Source organism: Rhinolophus hipposideros (assembly GCF_964194185.1).
Source record: "Rhinolophus hipposideros genome assembly, chromosome: 16".
NCBI lineage: Eukaryota > Metazoa > Chordata > Mammalia > Chiroptera > Rhinolophidae > Rhinolophus > Rhinolophus hipposideros.
Window position 1 is genome coordinate 47,492,416 of NC_138062.1, and position 18,179 is coordinate 47,510,594.

The 18,179-nt window shown below is 50.2% G+C and overlaps 1 protein-coding gene across 2 annotated transcripts in view; it reads left to right on the forward strand.

The window, feature by feature from the left end:
• Positions 1 to 18,179, forward strand: part of CACNA1A (calcium voltage-gated channel subunit alpha1 A) — a 208,120-nt gene that overhangs the window by 120,174 nt on the left and 69,767 nt on the right. For both annotated transcript variants that reach the window (XM_081075591.1, XM_081075590.1), the window contains 9 exons: positions 3,495 to 3,704; positions 6,748 to 6,860; positions 8,095 to 8,207; positions 8,319 to 8,450; positions 8,762 to 8,834; positions 10,601 to 10,718; positions 10,854 to 10,921; positions 14,144 to 14,250; positions 16,410 to 17,219. In XM_081075591.1, coding sequence (XP_080931717.1) covers positions 3,495 to 3,704; positions 6,748 to 6,860; positions 8,095 to 8,207; positions 8,319 to 8,450; positions 8,762 to 8,834; positions 10,601 to 10,718; positions 10,854 to 10,921; positions 14,144 to 14,250; positions 16,410 to 17,219 — 1,744 coding nt within the window. The remainder of the gene's footprint in view (positions 1 to 3,494; positions 3,705 to 6,747; positions 6,861 to 8,094; positions 8,208 to 8,318; positions 8,451 to 8,761; positions 8,835 to 10,600; positions 10,719 to 10,853; positions 10,922 to 14,143; positions 14,251 to 16,409; positions 17,220 to 18,179) is intronic.

An 18,179-nucleotide genomic window follows, 5' to 3' on the forward strand; every position in this document is an offset into this window, starting at 1 on the left:
AGAATTGCCTAAAATTGCAATTCCAGACCACAGAGAAAAATTAGAGACAGGAAGGTACAGAGAAAGGGAGCATGGGTGAAAGTGAATATGAAATGCAATAAACAGGTAGCAGTATGCAGCTAGAATAGGGGCCTGACACATAGTAGGTGTTCAATTAATATTCACTTCCCTCTCCCTTTCTGATGAGCAGTATGCGTATTGTGGGATGTGTCTCCAGGCCCAGTAACCAGGAACGCATTGGCATGTGGACTGGGTCTTGATTTCTTGGGGTTAAATAGGAGATTTTATGCCCAATAATATGCCAGCATCATGCTAAGGTGTATTAACCCATTGATTCCTCCCAATAGCCCTGTGAGATGGGAAGTGCCGTTGTGCCTGATTTACAGATAGAGGCACTAGAGTCCCGAGATGCAAGTTGACTTGTCCAAGGTCACTAACTGGTTGGTGATGGAGCCAGGTTTTCAGTGTGGCTCCAGCAGGAGTGGGGGTCCGGGGACTTCCGCCCACTGTGAGATCTCTCTCTCTCTCTCTCTCTCTGTCTGTCTCTCCCCCCCACCCATGGAGCATCCCTCCCTGACCCCTGAGACCTTCAAGAATCTCATTCCTCTTTGCCATGCCCTGTGGATGCCTGCAGGTGTGAGCACAGCTTTGGGATCTGCAGGGACCAGAAATACCCCAACTGCAGAGGGCCATGTGGAGCTTCCCTGGGGTTCTCCAGGCCTATGGGGTCAGGCAGGTGATGGACAGGAGGGAAGGATCCAGCCACCCGGCTTAGCCAACTGCTGCCAGGTGGGAATGTGGCCTCTCCCTATGGCCATATGTTCCAGGAAGGAGTATAGTGGGGCGGCTGAGAACACCTGCTCTGAACACTCGATGCTTCTTAACAGTCACCGGACCCCTCTCAGCCTTTGTTTCCTTAACTATAAAATGGGGTTAACTGGCTCCTACTTCCCATAGTTGCAAAGAGGAGCAACCAGTTTATCATGTAAAATCTGCCCCTCACTCTGCCTGGTGTCTACTAAGTGTCCGATAAAGGTAAGCTATTACTTTCATTCATGAGAAGCTGAAATTCATACTTTTATGGAAAATCTCCACGTTTTTTAAATGGGGACCAATAATTGTAAGTTTTACAACGCCAGGATGAACCAGTATGGCCCCTGGGATTCCAACTCGTGACTTCTGTTTAGAATTTTGCTAAAAGGACATGGCATCCTGCAAGGTATTTGCTGTGTCCCATGCCTGGCTGATGAGGTGGGGTAGATGACCGTGCTGGATGGATGGACACGTGAAAGAGCAAATGTACGAATAAAGGAGTTGATGGATAGATGGATGAATAAATAAATGAGTGAATGAATGAACAAATGAGCACACTAAAGACTGAACCAACTAGTGAACAAATGAAAGAATGAGTGAACCAATGAAGAACTATAAACAAATGAATGCAATTGAAGGTTTTCAACAAGAGGTATTTTAGAAGATAAAAATCAATGTCCAAAACTGAGCTCTGACCCTCTCCCCAAACCTGCCCCTCTCAGTGGATGGCAGCTCTCAAAACAAGAGACAAGAAATCTCAAAAGTAATACCCAAATGAACGACGTCGTATGTTAGAAGATGTTAAGTGCTGTGGAGAAAGAGTAAAACAAGGTGGGTAGGTAGCGCAGGGTAAGAGGGGGCAGGAGGAGTGCGGAGGCAGAGGCATGCATGTGCGATTTAAAACAGAGTGGTCAGCATAAGCCTCACTCAGAGGCGAGATTCGGAGAGGTGAGGGGTTTAGCTGTACAGGTGACTGGAGGACAGAGGCCCAAGCAGACTGAACAGCCAGTACAAAGGAAAGGCCTGAAGGTGGGTGCAGGACTCCGGGTAATGATGAGTCTCAAGGATCTGGACCTCTGGGGTGACTGAGCTTAACAGGGAGGGGAGGCCTGATGGTGTCTGAGATGAAGGTGGAGCTGCAGCTCCTCAAGCACATTTTATTGGTGCTCACCAGCAACTGCCACTTCAGAGACCTGACCCAGTGTTGGTATTTATGCACTGAGGCTGGGTGGAAAACTGTGCCAGGTGCTGGGATCATGCAGAGACCTTGTCCTGCTTCCACAGTGGCACCTCCCTGGCTCCCCCAACCTCTCAAAGGGGTGAGAGGGCAAGTGGATGCCCTGACACTGGTTGTGGACCCCGCACCGTTTTTGCCTATCCCTCCAATGCTCAACCCAAAAACCTGGGCTCTTCCTTCTCACACCCACCCTCAATCCATCAGCAAATGTTGAAATCTACCTTAAGTAATACATCCCAAATCTGCCTACTCTTCACGCTTCTCAGCTACCAGAGTCTAGCCCCCATCCACATTTGCCTGAACCAGTGCTGTAGCTTTTTCCCTGGTCCCACAGCTCCTGCCCCAGGCCCTCTGTGGCCTGTTCCTCCCACAGCAGCCAGAGGGCGCCTGTGAGCACCTGAATCATGGCACATCGCTCCTCCACTCAGAACTCTCCATGGCTCCCACCTCACTCAGAGCAAAAGCCGAAGTCCTCCCTCAGCCCACAAGGCCCTTCACGACCTGCCTTGTCACCTACCTGTCCTCACCTCCTCCCTCTCTCCTCCTCAACCACTCCACTGCAGCCATACTGGTCTCCTTATGCTATTTCCCAAATATGTCAAGTGTATTCCTGCCTCGGGACCTTTGCACTTACTGTTCACTCTAAGATTCTAAGGTGACTTAAGTCAGTGCCTTCACCTTGACCACTGGATTTAATACTGCAGCCTACCCCGTAGCCCCTCCTAGGGCTCCTCCCTCTGATTCTGCTCTACTTTTCATTTTTTCCAAAGTACTTTTCACCTTCCATCACACTAATAACTTACTTACTGGGATATGTTTGCTGTCTATCTCCCCAACTAGAGCATCAGTCCCAGGATACTCTGTTAACTAGAGTATCCTGAGCACCTGGAACGGAGTTGGACATACAGTAGGTGCTTCATAAATGCTTAAGAGTAAAAGCATGTGCAGGCAGACGGCACAGCTGGTTCATTCCTCAGTGATCATTTCTAAAGTAAAGTATCCATGGAAAACTAGGGTCCTATCCACACCTCCTCCTGGAAGCTTTCCAAGTTTGCTCCATGCAGCTCTGCTTTCTACCCCCGCACCTGGGGTCCTGAGCAGAGATTCCTGCTTCATCCTGCCCCATGGCATGACCCCCACAGTCATCAGACGGGGTGAGGAGGGGAAGACACAAAAAATGGTTCTGGCAACCAGAGCCGTCAGCCTCCCTACTGACACCCTGAGGTCTAATTGGTTATTTCCAATACCATTATTTTCAGGGACATTTCTTTCTCATAAGTTCCATCTCTGGAAAGCTAAGCCCTTGGGTCATGGCAGTTCCCTTGGGCCAGAAGGCTTGCTGGAGAGGCTAATGGATCCCCTGGCCACAATCCGTGCCTGGGCCACGCGTTGGTTAATTTCCTTCACAGGAATACCCTGACATTCTCCATCTTTTCCCTGGCAGGGTCTCCCTTTGCCCGAGCCAGCATTAAAAGTGCCAAGCTGGAGAACTCGACTTTTTTCCACAAAAAGGAGAGGAGGGTGCGTTTCTACATCCGCCGTATGGTCAAAACTCAGGCCTTCTACTGGACTGTGCTCAGTCTGGTAGCTCTCAACACGCTGTGTGTTGCTATTGTTCACTACAACCAGCCCGAGTGGCTCTCCGACTTCCTCTGTGAGTACCACCAGCCTGCCCCACCAGCGCCCTCGCCCCTTCCTCACACCCTTTTGCCAGTTCTCTCTCTCTGGCAATATGTGTTCCTTCTTTGGTCCCTGTTGAATCTGCCCTTTCCTTTGGCCGTGTCTACACCTGGGATCGGGGCTGATGTTGCTGCTGCCACAATGCTGGGGCCCAACTTATTTGGGCCTGAGATCTGGAAGCTAGAATTTAGGCCACATCTGTGGTCTCTCTCTAAGAGAGATATAGGGGTGCTGGTGAAGGAGATACTGGAAGAGACAGAGAGAAGCAGAGACTGTAAGACAGATAGAGACAGAAACATACGTGTCATTTCTAGGTGAGTGTCTGGGAATGTTAAATATTAATGTGGTTGAGAGATGGGGGTGCCTTAGGGACAAAAAGTGGCCCCATTTTCTCTGTTCATTTCTGACTCTCTGCTTCTCACCTTTTCTTTCAAACCTTCTGCTTCTTTCCCCTTTCCTCTCCCGCTCTGTTTGACTTCCTGTGTCTGGGGTCCATTCCTAGTGGATCTCCTCCAACAACTGTAAAAGCGTCCTACTTCCTCCGTGGGTACCAGGACCCCCATGGCTTTGCCCTTCTGGGCTTATTCCCATTTTCCAGGAATTAGCATGAGATGGTATCAAAATTGATGACCAGGTGGGGGTGAGGAGAAGCAGTGAACTGTAGGGAGACATTTGACCAGGACTTAAAAAGTAAAGAGCTCTGAGGAATCATCAAGAGTAGTGGCTGGGCAGGGAGGAGGGCAAGTGGATGCCCTGGCACTGGTTGTGGACCATTTTTCCACACCATTTTGCCTGCTGGCTACCCTCCTCCTGAATCTACTGGCTTGTCTGACTTAGGTGTATGGATTCTGTGCCCTTCTGATGTGGTTCAGAATTGACCCAGACAGCCACTAGAGACAGTTGAGTCTTCAGCCTAGAAAGGCCTGAGAGCCTGGTCCAGGTTACCTGGTCCAGGTCTCCTTGTAACCCTCATTGTTCCCGGTCACATTGGCTGATCTCTCCCGGACACCCCCCAGGGACCAGCTCTCCTTCCGAGAGCCCTGACCTAGTTCCAACCTTAGTAATTGCATTTGGTCCCCCTGGAGTCTCTTACAAATGAGGACTCGTCTCATCTTAACCTCCTCTGATAGTCTATTTTTAATCTCCCATATTCTCCCCACTAATCACCTTACTCTGTCTGTCCTGGTTCAGGAACAGAGGGTTGGGACTTTCTGCCCTGGACCTCTGTGTCTGTAAAGGTGCTTTAATTATCTCCAGTTGAGAAAACTGAGACACAGAGAGGTTAAGTAACTTGCCCAGGATCGCACAGGTAGTACGTGATGAAATTGAGATTTAAACCCAGACTCCACGCTGTGTCTCATGGCAGATCCCTGCCCCGGCCATTCCGGGTGACCTGGGTTCTCAATGCCTGCCTTTAACTTGCCCTGTGACCTTGCACAGCCATTACCATATTGATTGAAGGCATCTTCAATTATAAAGCACTCTTATTTTATGCACCACTAACAAATTAAACAATGCTGCTGTCTAAACTAGGACATGGTTTTAAAATACACCCCAATTTCAGAGATGTCAGCATGTGAACAAAAAGACATGTCTTAGAATCAGTGAAGTATAGTAGTTTCTCTGAGTTTCAAATGCTTCTTCTGTACTTGGTGGAAATTGAATTCCATGGCTCTGAAATTTCAGGCCCACCAATGCCACAAACAATTCTCTCAGGTCTTGTGCATCTCCAGCTATCATGTTTCCATGGTAACTGGAGAACATGCATCTTGGAAACTCTTTAAATCCTCCCAGAGTTGCTGCTGGTGGTTCTTTGAATGCACCAGATGTTATGGACAGATTTCCCTCCCTGACATTTTGGTTCTGGAGGTCCTGGAGACCCTAGAGTTTCCCCTCAGACACTAGGAGCTCCCTAAAGTCCTAAAACTAAGGGAATGTTTTAATAGGAATGAGCAGGAAAGACCTTGATGGTTCAAACCACCTCTTAAAAGAATGATATAACACATGCCCTTGACCTGCAAACAGAATCATTTATGTGACCCAAAGTAAAATTCTTGGAAGTATGAGTCCTCTCTCCCCTTTCTGTATACTTTCTTTTCTTCGGAAGCCCTCGTTACCTCTTCTTTCCATCCATTAGATGAGTACCCGTGTCCTTCCTGACTCTTCATCTTCCTGCCCCACCAAGAAGCCCTCTCAGAAAAAGACCTGATGTTAGCCATTTCTTTGCCTGTGCAAATAAACGCTCATGTGTTATCTCTCCCAGAGGCATTTGCACGTGCCTTCTCCCCAAAGAACAAGAGGCTTTGTCTTGCTCTGGACTTATAGACAGACATCAGAAAGACAGGAAGAGTTTCAGGGGACATCAGATAGGTTTTCCAAGTTGAGAGAAAAGCTGTGCCTTATATCAGTTCCTTGTGGTGCTGATACCCAGGGCTTACAAACAGGACACCATTACGATTTCTATTTCTATTTTCTCTTTGGCTCTCAGGCATATAAAAGTGGATTCATCATAATTCTTAGATTATGACACACTGACATCAGAGGGTCATTGTTATTGTTATTTAGCCAGGTAGTCAGTGGTTAGTTAGCCAGTTCGCTCATTCCCATGTTTATTCATTCGTTAGTTTTTAAAATGGAGTCAGTTTTCAGGAACCTACCATGCAGCACAAAACCTAGGTCCTTGCAACATCCAACCCTTTTCATCAAACCAGGGCAACCCCTGAAAGATGGATATCCGCTGAACTTTTTCTCACTCTTTTTAAGATTGGCCTGGCTTTGGTTGATTGGAGGGTAGTGGACAATTGTCGCTCCTCCCCGTTAACAGAGGGGAAACTGAGGCCCATGGAAAGGAAGCCTTGCATAATCCTTGGCCAAAGCTACCAAAGACCAACCTCTCTCTCCCTTTTTGCTAGGCCAGGCAAGGGACAGGATTGGTATTAACAGAAAACTCAGAGCCACCCGGTAGCCCGCCTCCCAACAAAACTAACTTTCTCTCTGTTTTTCCCCCCACTTTCTAGACTATGCAGAATTCATTTTCTTAGGACTCTTTATGTCCGAAATGTTTATAAAAATGTACGGGCTTGGGACACGGCCTTACTTCCACTCTTCCTTCAACTGCTTTGACTGTGGGGTAAGTGCCCTGGTTTCTAAGGAATTGATTTCTCCACTTCTTGCCAAGCATGATACCTGGGGACATAGAAAAGGGAGAGGTAGGGTCATCCCTGGGTATGAGAGACTCAGCTGAATGCAAATAGGAATGAGAGGACCATAGCAAACATTGTATACAGTCTCTCAGAACTGTCAGCCACTGCCGGTGGGAAAGCAAATGTGTGGACCCTCTTTGGAAAGTGGGGGTGACCTGGCAATGCCACTGCTAGGGTTTCACCCTAGAGAAATTCATACAGCTGCCCAGGAGACACATACAAGAATGTCTTGAGTAGCCTTGCTTATAATAGTTCCAAACCAAATGACCCAAATATCCCTTTGCAGTAGAATGGGTAAGTAAGTGGTGGTGTAGCCCCATAATGGAATTCTCTGCAGCCATGAAAGGCAGACACCGCAGCTACACCCGTAGGCCACACAATATTACACTAAAGGAAGCAGACACTGCAAAAGCAGTCCGTATCATGCGCGTGATTCTGCTCGCTCATCAAAGTTCAGGTGAACTAAACTAATCTGTATTGTCTAAGGATGATACTGCAATACTTTAAAAAGGCAGAACTCAAAAACCTTATGATAAGCAGAAGAAGCCAGACACGAAAGGTCACGTATTGCATAATTTCATTTATATGAAATATCCGGAACAGGCAAATCCATAGAGACAGAGAACAGATCACTGGTTGAAAGAGACTGGGAGTTGGGGGGTGGGGGGGGCGCGGAGAGTGACTATTCATGGGGATGGAACTTCCTTTTGGGATGATGGAAGTGTTCTGGAACTAGATAGAGGTGGTGGTTGCACAACATTGCAAAGGTATTAAATGCCACTGAATTGTGCACTTAAAATGGTTAATTTTATGTTATGTGAATTTCACCTCTTTTTTTTTTTCAAATCAAGGAAATGGTTCTTAGAAAATTCAGGATGGTGCTTGTGTCTAGGGGATGGCCAGAGGCTTCTGGGCTGCTAACATGTCCTATTTCTTGATGTAGGGGGTAGCTGCATGGGCACCCACATTGTCTTTATATGTTTCAGGAATTCTTGACTCTCCTGAGCTCTTAATAAATAGAAACAGAGAAGGGATGAGAGGGGTCTGAGACTGTCACCCTGCTCGCATTTGAGGGTGGGAGTTGGGTTGGGTTCCTGCAAGGCTCAGCTTGAGAGCATGTTTGCCAGGACCTTGGACACAAGAGCAGATCCTCTGTTCTAGGTTATCATTGGGAGCATCTTTGAGGTCATCTGGGCTGTCATAAAACCCGGCACATCCTTTGGAATCAGCGTGTTACGAGCCCTCAGGTTATTGCGTATTTTCAAAGTCACAAAGTAAGTCTTTGGAGATGAGGGGAGGGGCACCTAGGAGGAGGGCATGCGGGCTCAGCGACTGCCGCCCGGGCCCGCCTGACCCCTCACCCCACCTCCGGCCTCTGTTGGCAGGTACTGGGCGTCTCTCAGGAACCTGGTCGTCTCTCTCCTCAACTCCATGAAATCCATCATCAGCCTGTTGTTCCTCCTTTTCCTGTTTATCGTCGTCTTCGCACTTTTGGGAATGCAGCTCTTCGGCGGCCAGTAAGTACTCAGCAGCATGTCCAATCGCTGCTTCCCTGGGGTCTGGCCCAGGGACGCCCCCATGCACACATCAGCCCCCACGTGCCACACTTAGTACTCCTGGAGGCAGATACTCCCTTGTGCACACTGCCCTCCTCGTGGCCTGGACGCCCCGTTCTCTCGCCCAGTCAGAGAGGACTCTGGGTACCACTCAGGTGTCCTTCTGGGGGACAGAGAGATGCTGGAGATGTTGCCCTGGAGACAAGATGCTGAGCCACGCCCTCAGGACACTTGGGGCGGGGCCAATGAGAAATGTCTGTGTTCTCCCACAGGTTTAATTTCGATGAAGGGACTCCTCCTACCAACTTTGACACCTTTCCAGCAGCAATAATGACAGTGTTTCAGGTACGACCTTCACCCAGCCCCATGCCACGCAGGACCACACGGGAAAGCCCCAGAGTCAGGAGGCAGAGGGATGGGAATCATGAGCTGCAGCCTTTGTTGGGGGTGCACAGGAAGGAATGGGGGAAGCAGGGTGAGCAGGTTTAGGATTGGCTGGTTTGAATCATTTCAGTGGGCACTGGGGCGTGGGAGCTGTCCTCAGTGATCCGGTACCTGCCTGGCCCTGGGGCGATTCGGGCAGACAGTGTTGGCCTTGAGTGGAAGAGCCTGAGAAAGGAAATGGTTGAGGTGTGGGCCCTGGATTGATTGGTTTGCATTTGAAAAGCGTGTTCTTGGGCAAGTTGTTCACTATCTCTGGGAATTAGGTAGCCCTGACTCCATATCAAAGCATCAGAACACAGAAAATAAAAGACATGGCCCCTATACCCATCCTCCCCCAGATTGGAAGACACCTGCAATCCCATATTCCAGAACAAAGAGATTGACTCTGGGTAGTCTCCCCAAGCCAACTTCTGCACCCATGTGAATACGAGCTAAGGATTAGGACTGACCTAGCTGGGACCTCCGCAGCCTTTCCAATGGGTTCTGTCTCTTTGGGGTACAGAGAATGTATGGAAAATGGGACTTCACTCCCCACCCCTTTCCTCCAGGGGGATAGTTTCTAAATGAGAGCCTGAGATAGGAGTTGGAAAGAGATCGTCCATGAAGCAAAGTTCTGAGCCCTCACATTGATTGATTATAGTTGTACTCACCACCCACAGATCCTCAGCACAGGGGTTCTGGCCCAACAGCAATTCCGTGCCCCAAAACCACCTGGAAGTGTTGGAGGACATTTTGGGTTGTCACAACTACAAGGCTGGATGCTACTGGCATCTAGTGGGTGGAGGCCAGGGCTGCTGCCCAACACCCCAGAGTGCACAGGACAGCCCACCCTAAGAATGCTCTGGCCCCAAATGTCAGCAGTGCTCAGGCAGAGAAACCCTGCATTAACAGATTAGCATTTCTGGAGTTTTTTCCCATGTACTTGATCCTCGTGGAAATATTACAAAGGAGGGAAGTGGGACTTTTTTTTTTTTTTTTTTAATGAGCATGTGGACACCACACGCATGTCCCCTCAGACTTTCCCATAAGCATCCGCCCAATTTCTGTTTGTCAACACCTGTGTCCTTCTGCCTACAGCCCTCTCTGGTCACCAGCACTCACCTTGCCCCAGGCACAGCTGCCCAGAAGGACCAATGAAGATGTTACTTAAACAATAGAAATGTATTTCTGATGGTTCTGGAGGCTTAAAGTCATGGTCAGGGTGCCCATAGGGGTGGTTCCTGTTGAGGACTCTCATCCTCACTTGCAGGCAGCCACCTTCCCCCTGTGTCCTCACATGGGAGAAAGAGAGAGACAGAGACAGAAAGAGAGAGGGCCCCAAACTCTTTGGTGTCTCTTCTTAGAAAGGCACTAATCCCATCATGAGGGCCCCACCCTCATGACTTCATTTAACCCCAATTACCTCCCATCTCCGAACACCATCACGAGGGCTAAGAGCTCCAACATAAGAATTTAGGGGTCACAACTCAGTCCTTCGCAGATCACCTTATCCCATGAGGGAAGACAATTACAGAGAGGTTCGTGACTCCCCCAGGGTCGCCTTTCCCTCGAAGGTGGGCTGAGAGCCCCTCACTGCAGGGACAAGCAGGCTTGGGCCCTACAGCTGCATCTCCGAGGGGCGCGTGGCTGAGAGGGGGGTTGGCTGTGTGTTTCTCTCTCCCTTTCAGATCCTGACAGGCGAGGACTGGAACGAGGTCATGTACGACGGCATCAAATCTCAGGGCGGCGTGCAAGGCGGCATGGTGTTCTCCATTTACTTCATCGTGCTGACACTCTTTGGGAACTGTATCCTCCATGGGCGGACGTGGGGACGCACCTGGGCCCAGGGCAGAGTGGATGGAGGGTGCAAGGGAGGGGATCAGGAGACCCAGCTACCCAGGGACCAAGTGGCAATGTTTTCCCTGACTCTGGCGTCTTTAGACACCCTCTTGAACGTGTTCTTGGCCATCGCGGTGGATAATTTGGCCAACGCCCAGGAGCTCACCAAGGTGCAGTTGGTGGGAGAATGTTTCTCTGGCAAAGTTACCACCTACTCACGGCAGATCAGGACTGTGCCAGGCATGCAGGGACAGGGACGGTCAGAGCTTTTGCCCTGGTTGCACCATGCCAGAAAGAAGGCACCTCCTCCCCACTCAAAACACACTGTCCTTAATCAAGTGGAATCTACAGCAGAGGAGGTGGGAGGGGGTGAGGTAACAGGGTAGCAGGAAACAGATTGCGGACTCCACCCAGTACCTGTGGATAAGCAGTGGGGTGGCCTCAAGGGACCTCTAAGGACTGGTGCAGACCTCAGGCATGCGGGCGCTGTCACTACTCTCGAGCTGAAAGGACAGGACAGATGGAGAATAACCTACACGGGGTCCTGAGGCTTGACATACGTCTCTGTGAGCTTGGAAGCTGGCCGGACCTCACCACCGAGTGGTAACACTAAAGAATTCTGTTATACGCCTGGTGCCAGGCATTGCTGTTACCACCCTTTTGCAGAAAAGGAAAGTGAGGCTCAGGAAGGCAACATCACTGGCCCGAGCTGGCATGATAATAGCAGCTGCTATTTATAGCATCACGTTATGCATGACAAGGGCTCAGCACAGTTCTTGGTACACAGTAAGTGCTCAATAAAGGGAGCTTTTGTCAGTCACTCGGCATGAGCCAGGCCCTGGACCTAGAGCTCTCGTTTTATAGAAGTAGGAATTCTCATCCAGACCTGGCAAGTTCCAGAAACCAAGTTCTTGACTCATACATTCTGCCACTTTAATTTGAGCCCCAGCTGAGCAGATAATGATAAAAATAAAAATGATAATAACCACAAAAAGTAATTTTATGCCAGACATTAGCAAGCATAACAGATAGGGAGTTGCTGTTGTCCCCATTTCACAGATGGGGAAACTGAGGCCCAGAGAGATTGAGTGACCTTGCCACATAGTTAGGAACTGAAAAAGCAGAAAAGAGAGTAGAAAAGAGAAAAGAGCAGAGGAAAGGAGGTCAGAAAAGAATTTGGGGGGTGGGGAGTGGGAACAAGTCATGTTTTTATTCATGGTCAGTGATGCTGAATTACGGGCAAAACCTGGTGCCAGATGCCCCCTTTGGGCAGTCATGGACTCCCTGGGAGTCAGGTCCACCTCACATAGGCACAGAGGAGGTAACATTGCTTTCAGTGACATAGCTCACATTTCTAGGATAGCCTACAAGCAGGGCCACTGGGAATCGTTGTTCAGGATGTGCACTGCACAAAGAAGGTGGACACCTTTTTTGCAATTTGAGATGGCTATGTCGGGAACAAAGTCATGTTAGGAGCTATCACCCTAAACTTTTCCCCAGCATCCCCATCATATAAAGAGACATGTGCAGTCTTCCTCCTACCCCAGGAGGCCTGGGGCCTCCCACAGCTTCACAGCCCAGTGACTCAAGGTATTCAGGACATGTTCATGGAACTGAACCAAACTGAGCAGACGTTGCCAGCCCTCCATCTGCTGACCCTGGCAGGAGGGAGAGAGAGTTTCCCAGGCCCAGCTCTTATTAGGGGTAGAGGGGGGGGCTACGGAAGTCTCTGCCACCCCAAACACATGGCCACGGGCCTGGCCACCATGGAGCCAGCTGACTTGGCTGCTCTGGGAGTTGATCCAGCCATGAGCTCATCCAAGTCATTGGGGAGAGGGGGTTCCAGGAGGGTAGGAGAAGGGGAGGGAGAAAGGCACTCTCATCACCTGTGAGGGATGGACATTCTCCTGTAGACCACATTCTTCATTTATTCCACAAGCATTTCTTAGGCATTTAACATGTGGCAGACACACTGCTAAGCCCCTGATATGTTTTTATCTCATTTAATCCTCACAGAAACCCCAGGAGGCATGTTCTCTGAGCCCCATTTTACAGATTTTGTCATTCATTAATTTAAAATCATTTATTGAGCACCTACTGTGAGCAAGGCCAGGCCTAGGAACCAGGGACACAGCCATGAACAGAACAGGCAGAAATTCCTGTCCTCATGAGGCTGTTATTTGAGTGGGAGAGACAGACAAAAAGTAAATTTGTCAGCTGGTGAAGAGTACTAAGGGAAAAAGTGAAATAGAGCAAGTTGGAGAGAGCTGAAATTTTAGATGAGGATTATGAGGCACGGAGAGATTATGTGGTTTACCCAAGGTCACACAGCAGTAAGTGGTGGAGCTGGGATTTGAATCCAAGTGGGTCTAGAATTTGTGCTCTTAACCACATGCACTGGTGTTTAAACTTGAGCACATTTCATACTCATTTGGGAGCTTGTTGAGAATGCAGGTTCCAGAGCCCAGCCTACATTCTCTGGGAGGCCTGGGAATCTGTATTTGGAGTGTTTCTGAGGCAGGTGGTCCAGGGACCTGGCTTTAAGAAATGCTGGATGTAGTGCCAGGAGGAAGGGAGGCCTCATGAGCAGGGGAGCTGGCTGAGTCCCACCTCTGTGTTGTCACTGATCTGACCATTTCCAAGGTGGTAAGGTTGCTTCTTGCTCCAGAGATCCCAGTGCAGGGGGAGAGGGGCCCTACAGCCACATGACTTTTCTTACTGGCGGGTTTGTCTCTGGCCTTTTCTTTCTCTTTGCTTTTTCTTGGTTGGCTTTTCTGTTTTACGAATGAGGCCCTGCATGAAGGCTGAAGAAGGATTTAAAGCCCCAAATCATCTTTTTCTGTATGTATTTTTAAAACATCTTCCCCCATCCTCCTCCTCTCTGAACCTAACTGAGAATATGAGTTACTCTCCTGCTTCCCTTCTGGAAGCTGTTGGCAATGCCTGGGATGGTCCATGGGATGCCAAATTTTTCTGCACGTGGGGGCTAGTCAGTGGCTTGGTTTTTTTTTCAGTCTTGATTCAGAGAGTTTAAGCAGCCTGGAAAGTAGAGTGAGAGGAAAATCTTTGCATTAATTTCCAGCTCCTTGAGATAGGGTGCAGAAAAATCTCCACTGTGGAAAGGGAAGGGAGTTTTTCCTTTTTTCTTCTGGCTGTGTGCTAACATAGGGTTAATAATGAGCTGGATATCTAGCCTGTGCATAAAGGGGATAGCAGTACACTTAAGGGACACAGGGCATCCGTTCCAATTGGCAGGCTTAGCTCTGGTTGATGCCCAAGCCAAATCTGTTTGTAAAAATTTCCATTGTCGCCCCTGCTTAGCAATAGGGTCAGAGGTGAGGCCCCAAGGCCCAGTTCATGTTTTGTAAACAGGGATCCTGTGTGCCTTTTAGGATGAACAAGAAGAAGAAGAGGCAGCCAACCAGAAACTCGCCCTCCAGAAAGCCAAGGAGGTAGCAGAAGTGAGTCCTCTGTCCGCAGCCAACATGTCTATAGCTGTGTAAGTGCCCCCAGCTCTGGCATACTCTCTAGGCTCCTCAGCCTCTGCACCTTCCCAGTCAAGGATTTGGGGCAAGGAGCAGTCCCTGACAGGGTTGAGCTTTAGGAAAAGGTATTTCTGCCCTCCCACCCATTTTTACACAATAAATAATTAGTAATCGCCTACTATGTGCCAGGCACTGTTCTAGCTGCTGGGGATATAGCATTGACAAGGGGCAAGTGGGTGTAGGGAGTGCCAGTAGTGGAGAGAGTTGTGATTTTAAATAAATTGTCAGAGAAGTGACAAGGAATGAAGGAAGTGAGGGAGGAACCATGGGGTGAATCTGAAGGAAGAGTATCCAGACAGTGGGAATAGCATATACAAAGGCCCTGAGGCAGGAACATGCCTGGTGTGTTTAAGGAACATAAAGGAGGTCAGTATAATTGGAGTAGAGTGAGCAAACGGGGAATGGTAGGAGATGAGGGCAAGGTGACAGGGGCAGATCATGCACGACCCTGTGAACTGTGGGGAAGACTTAAACTTTCGCTCTTAGTCAGGTGGGAGCCATAGAGGGTTCTTGAGCAGAGGGACAGGACCTCCCTGGCTCAGGTGATCACAGGGGCCCTCTCATTGCTGTCAGAGGAACAGAGTGTTGGGGGTGAGGGCTGGAGCCAGGAGACCAGGTTGGAGATAACTGCGCTGGTTTGTGCAAAAGAGATAGTGGGGGCTGGACCAGCATTGTGGCCAAGGAGGTGTTATTCTGCCGCTGAATTCTAGACAGATCATAAAGGTAGAGGGGACAGAGTTTGCTGGTGGATCAGAGGTGGTGAATTGGTGAGATTTAAGGTGTCTTCATAGAAGGAGGTTTGTTGACACCAATAGTCTTTTTTTCTTTTTTTCCCCCTTTTTTTCCGCCTCCTCCCTTCCCTACTCTGGTTCAAGCCATTGTTTCTCAGTCTAGTTGTGTAGGACACAGCTCCCTGGCCTATGCTGGTATTATGAGCCTTGCGTTCCCCCCGGCTGAGGCAGTTGGTCTCCAGTTGTCAGTTGGACGCTCACAGCAGCTCACGGCAGCTCTCTCCAACCTCTGGCTGCTCATTGCAGCCCCTGGAGCTGTTGTTCACAATCTTAGCTGTAGAGGGCGCTGCTCGCTGGCCCATGTGGGAATCGAACCGGCGACCTCGGTGTTAGGGGCACAGCGCTCCAACCACCTGAGCCACTGGCCCCAAATATACATCTATGTTGGTGAACATTTTGGTTTACAGATGCCGTAAATTTTATGGATCTATGGTATCATTAGATAGTAAAATTCATAATAAATTTGCAGTTTGAGGGGTTGATTTTAAAGGTCTGAAATGGATTAATTAATTTTGCTTTACTTTCTATGGGGAAACCATGCCTCGGTTTTCCAACATTTCAGAACTCAAACAGTCTTCCGGAATGGATTATGTTCAAAAACCGAGGTACCACTGTATATAAAACCCTTGGAAAAATCTGTATGCCCCAGTCGGGCCTCAGCCTCGCCAGCATTCCCAGCAGCAGTCCCACTGGCTGCTTTGCACCAGTGGGTAAATAGGCATTGGCCCCAGACTCCCCAGCACCCATTCTGGTTCTCCCTGGGACCCCCAGACCTCCTAAGACCCAGAACTAAAGGATCTTGTAGGCAGCAGCAGGGTGGAGCGCGGGGGGCTCCTCCGGAACCTGCTCTGTTCCAGGCCAGTATCCATTATGATTGGCTGTTAAAATATTTTGGACATCAGGACCGCCCCCAGGGGTTCAGGTGCTATAAAATAAAGAGGAGTGGAGAGGATGATGGGAATACCCACCTGGGTTGAAAAGTACCCCTCTTTTGCCCCCCATTACACCAAAATGCCCAGCTAGGTGGAGATACACATTGTGTATCTGGACCAAGACTCCCACCTGGGCCAAGATACCTGCAAGGCCGAGATGTCCAGCAAGGTTGAGTTTTCCACACAGGTTGCAACACCTACTAGAGCTGAGATCCCACCTGGGTGGAGATGCTCACCTGGGCCAAAATGCCCACCTGGAAGGACACCCATCCTGGTGGAGATGCCCACTGAGCTGAGACGCTCACCTGGGTGGAGGCTCCCATAAGCCCGTGTGGTCCATGCAGGTGCAGTGCCCAGCACTGCTCTAACCCCTGGGCCCTTCCCTTGCAGGAAGGAGCAACAGAAGAACCAGAAGCCAGCCAAGTCCGTGTGGGAGCAGCGGACGAGTGAGATGCGCAAGCAAAACCTGCTGGCCAGCCGGGAGGCCCTGTACAACGAAATGGACCCCGACGAACGCTGGAAGGCCACCTACGCCCGGCACCTGCGGCCCGACATGAAGACTCACCTGGACCGGCCGTTGGTGGTCGACCCCCAGGAGAACCGCAACAACAACACCAACAAGAGCCGGGCGGCCGAGCCCACGGTGGACCAGCGCCTGGGCCAGCAGCGGGCCGAGGACTTTCTCCGGAAACAGGCGCGCTACCACGACCGGGCCCGGGACCCCAGCAGCAATGTGGGCCTGGATGCCCGACGGCCCTGGGCCGGCAGCCAGGAGGCCGAGCTGAGCCGCGAGGGGCCTTACGGCCGGGAGTCGGACCACCACTCCCGGGAGGGCGGCCTGGAGCCGCCAGGGTTCTGGGAGGGGGAGGCGGAGCGGGCCAAGGCCGGAGACCCCCACCGGCGGCACACACACCGGCCCGGGGGCAGCCGGGAGAGCCGCAGCGGGTCCCCGCGCACTGGAGCTGATGGGGAGCCCCGCAGGCACCGGGCCCATCGCAGGCCAGGTGAGGAGGGCCCGGACGACAAGACCGAGAGGAGAGCCCGGCACCGTGAGGGCAGCCGGCCGGCCCGGGGCGCTGAGGGCGAGGGCGAGGGTCCAGATGGCGGCGAGCGGAGGCGGCGACACCGCCACGGCGCTCCAGTCACATATGACATGGACACACGGAGGGAGGACAAGGAGCGCAGGCACCGCAGGAGGAAGTAAGTGGAGGTCATCTCAAATCTATGACCAGCGTAGTAACAATAGTAACAGCCCAAGGGGCGCCTGCCGTGTACCGGGCACTCTCCTGAGCAACTCAGTCTTCTCAACAACCCCCTGAGATAGATCCCATTGTCATCGCCCCAATTTACAGACGGGGAAACTGAGAGGTGGAACTGCCTTGCCCAGGGTCATACATCTGATAAGTGACCATGAACCCAGGCTGTCTGATGCCAGAGGCTGCAGGCAGATCACCACACCCTCATGTGTCTCAGAAACTCCATGAGAACTCTCCCCCAGAGTTTATGGCTCTTCCATGTGTGACGCTGAGCAAGCGACTTCACGACTCTGGGCCTCAGTTTTCTCAATCTGTAAAATGGTATCGTGGGATCTAAAATGGCATAGTGGGGACTTACTGAAATTAAATGAGGAAGTACGTGCAAAGGGCCTGAACAAACAGCTGACACGTAATAAGTGCTTGGTCAGTAGAGACCATTTTTAGCTGTTATTGAGTGAACCATCTTTTTACCTGATGCTATTCCTCAGGGGATTTGAAAGGCCACTCTGGGCCCTCAGAATTGAAGGGGAGAACGGGGTTCAAGGTTTTTGGAGGCATCTTCCAGGCCAGACCCTTATCCAGTCAGAAACAGCCACCTCTTTTTCATAATAATGTTTTTTAACAGTCCTTAGAAGGTTCTATAGTGATTCTACACCTAGGAGCCCGACAACTTACATGTTGAAACAGACATTGTTCTTTTATTAATTAATGTCCTTTTCGTCTCCTTTTATGTCACCATTACGGCGTCTTATTGATTTTTTAAAGATGTGTTTCAGTGGTTGTTACATGACATACACCACAGGCCAGCACTTCTCAAAATCGGGTGTGCGCATGAATCCCCAGGGACCTTGCTAAGACACAGATCCTAATTCAGTAGATCTCAAGTGCAACCTGGGAGTCTGCA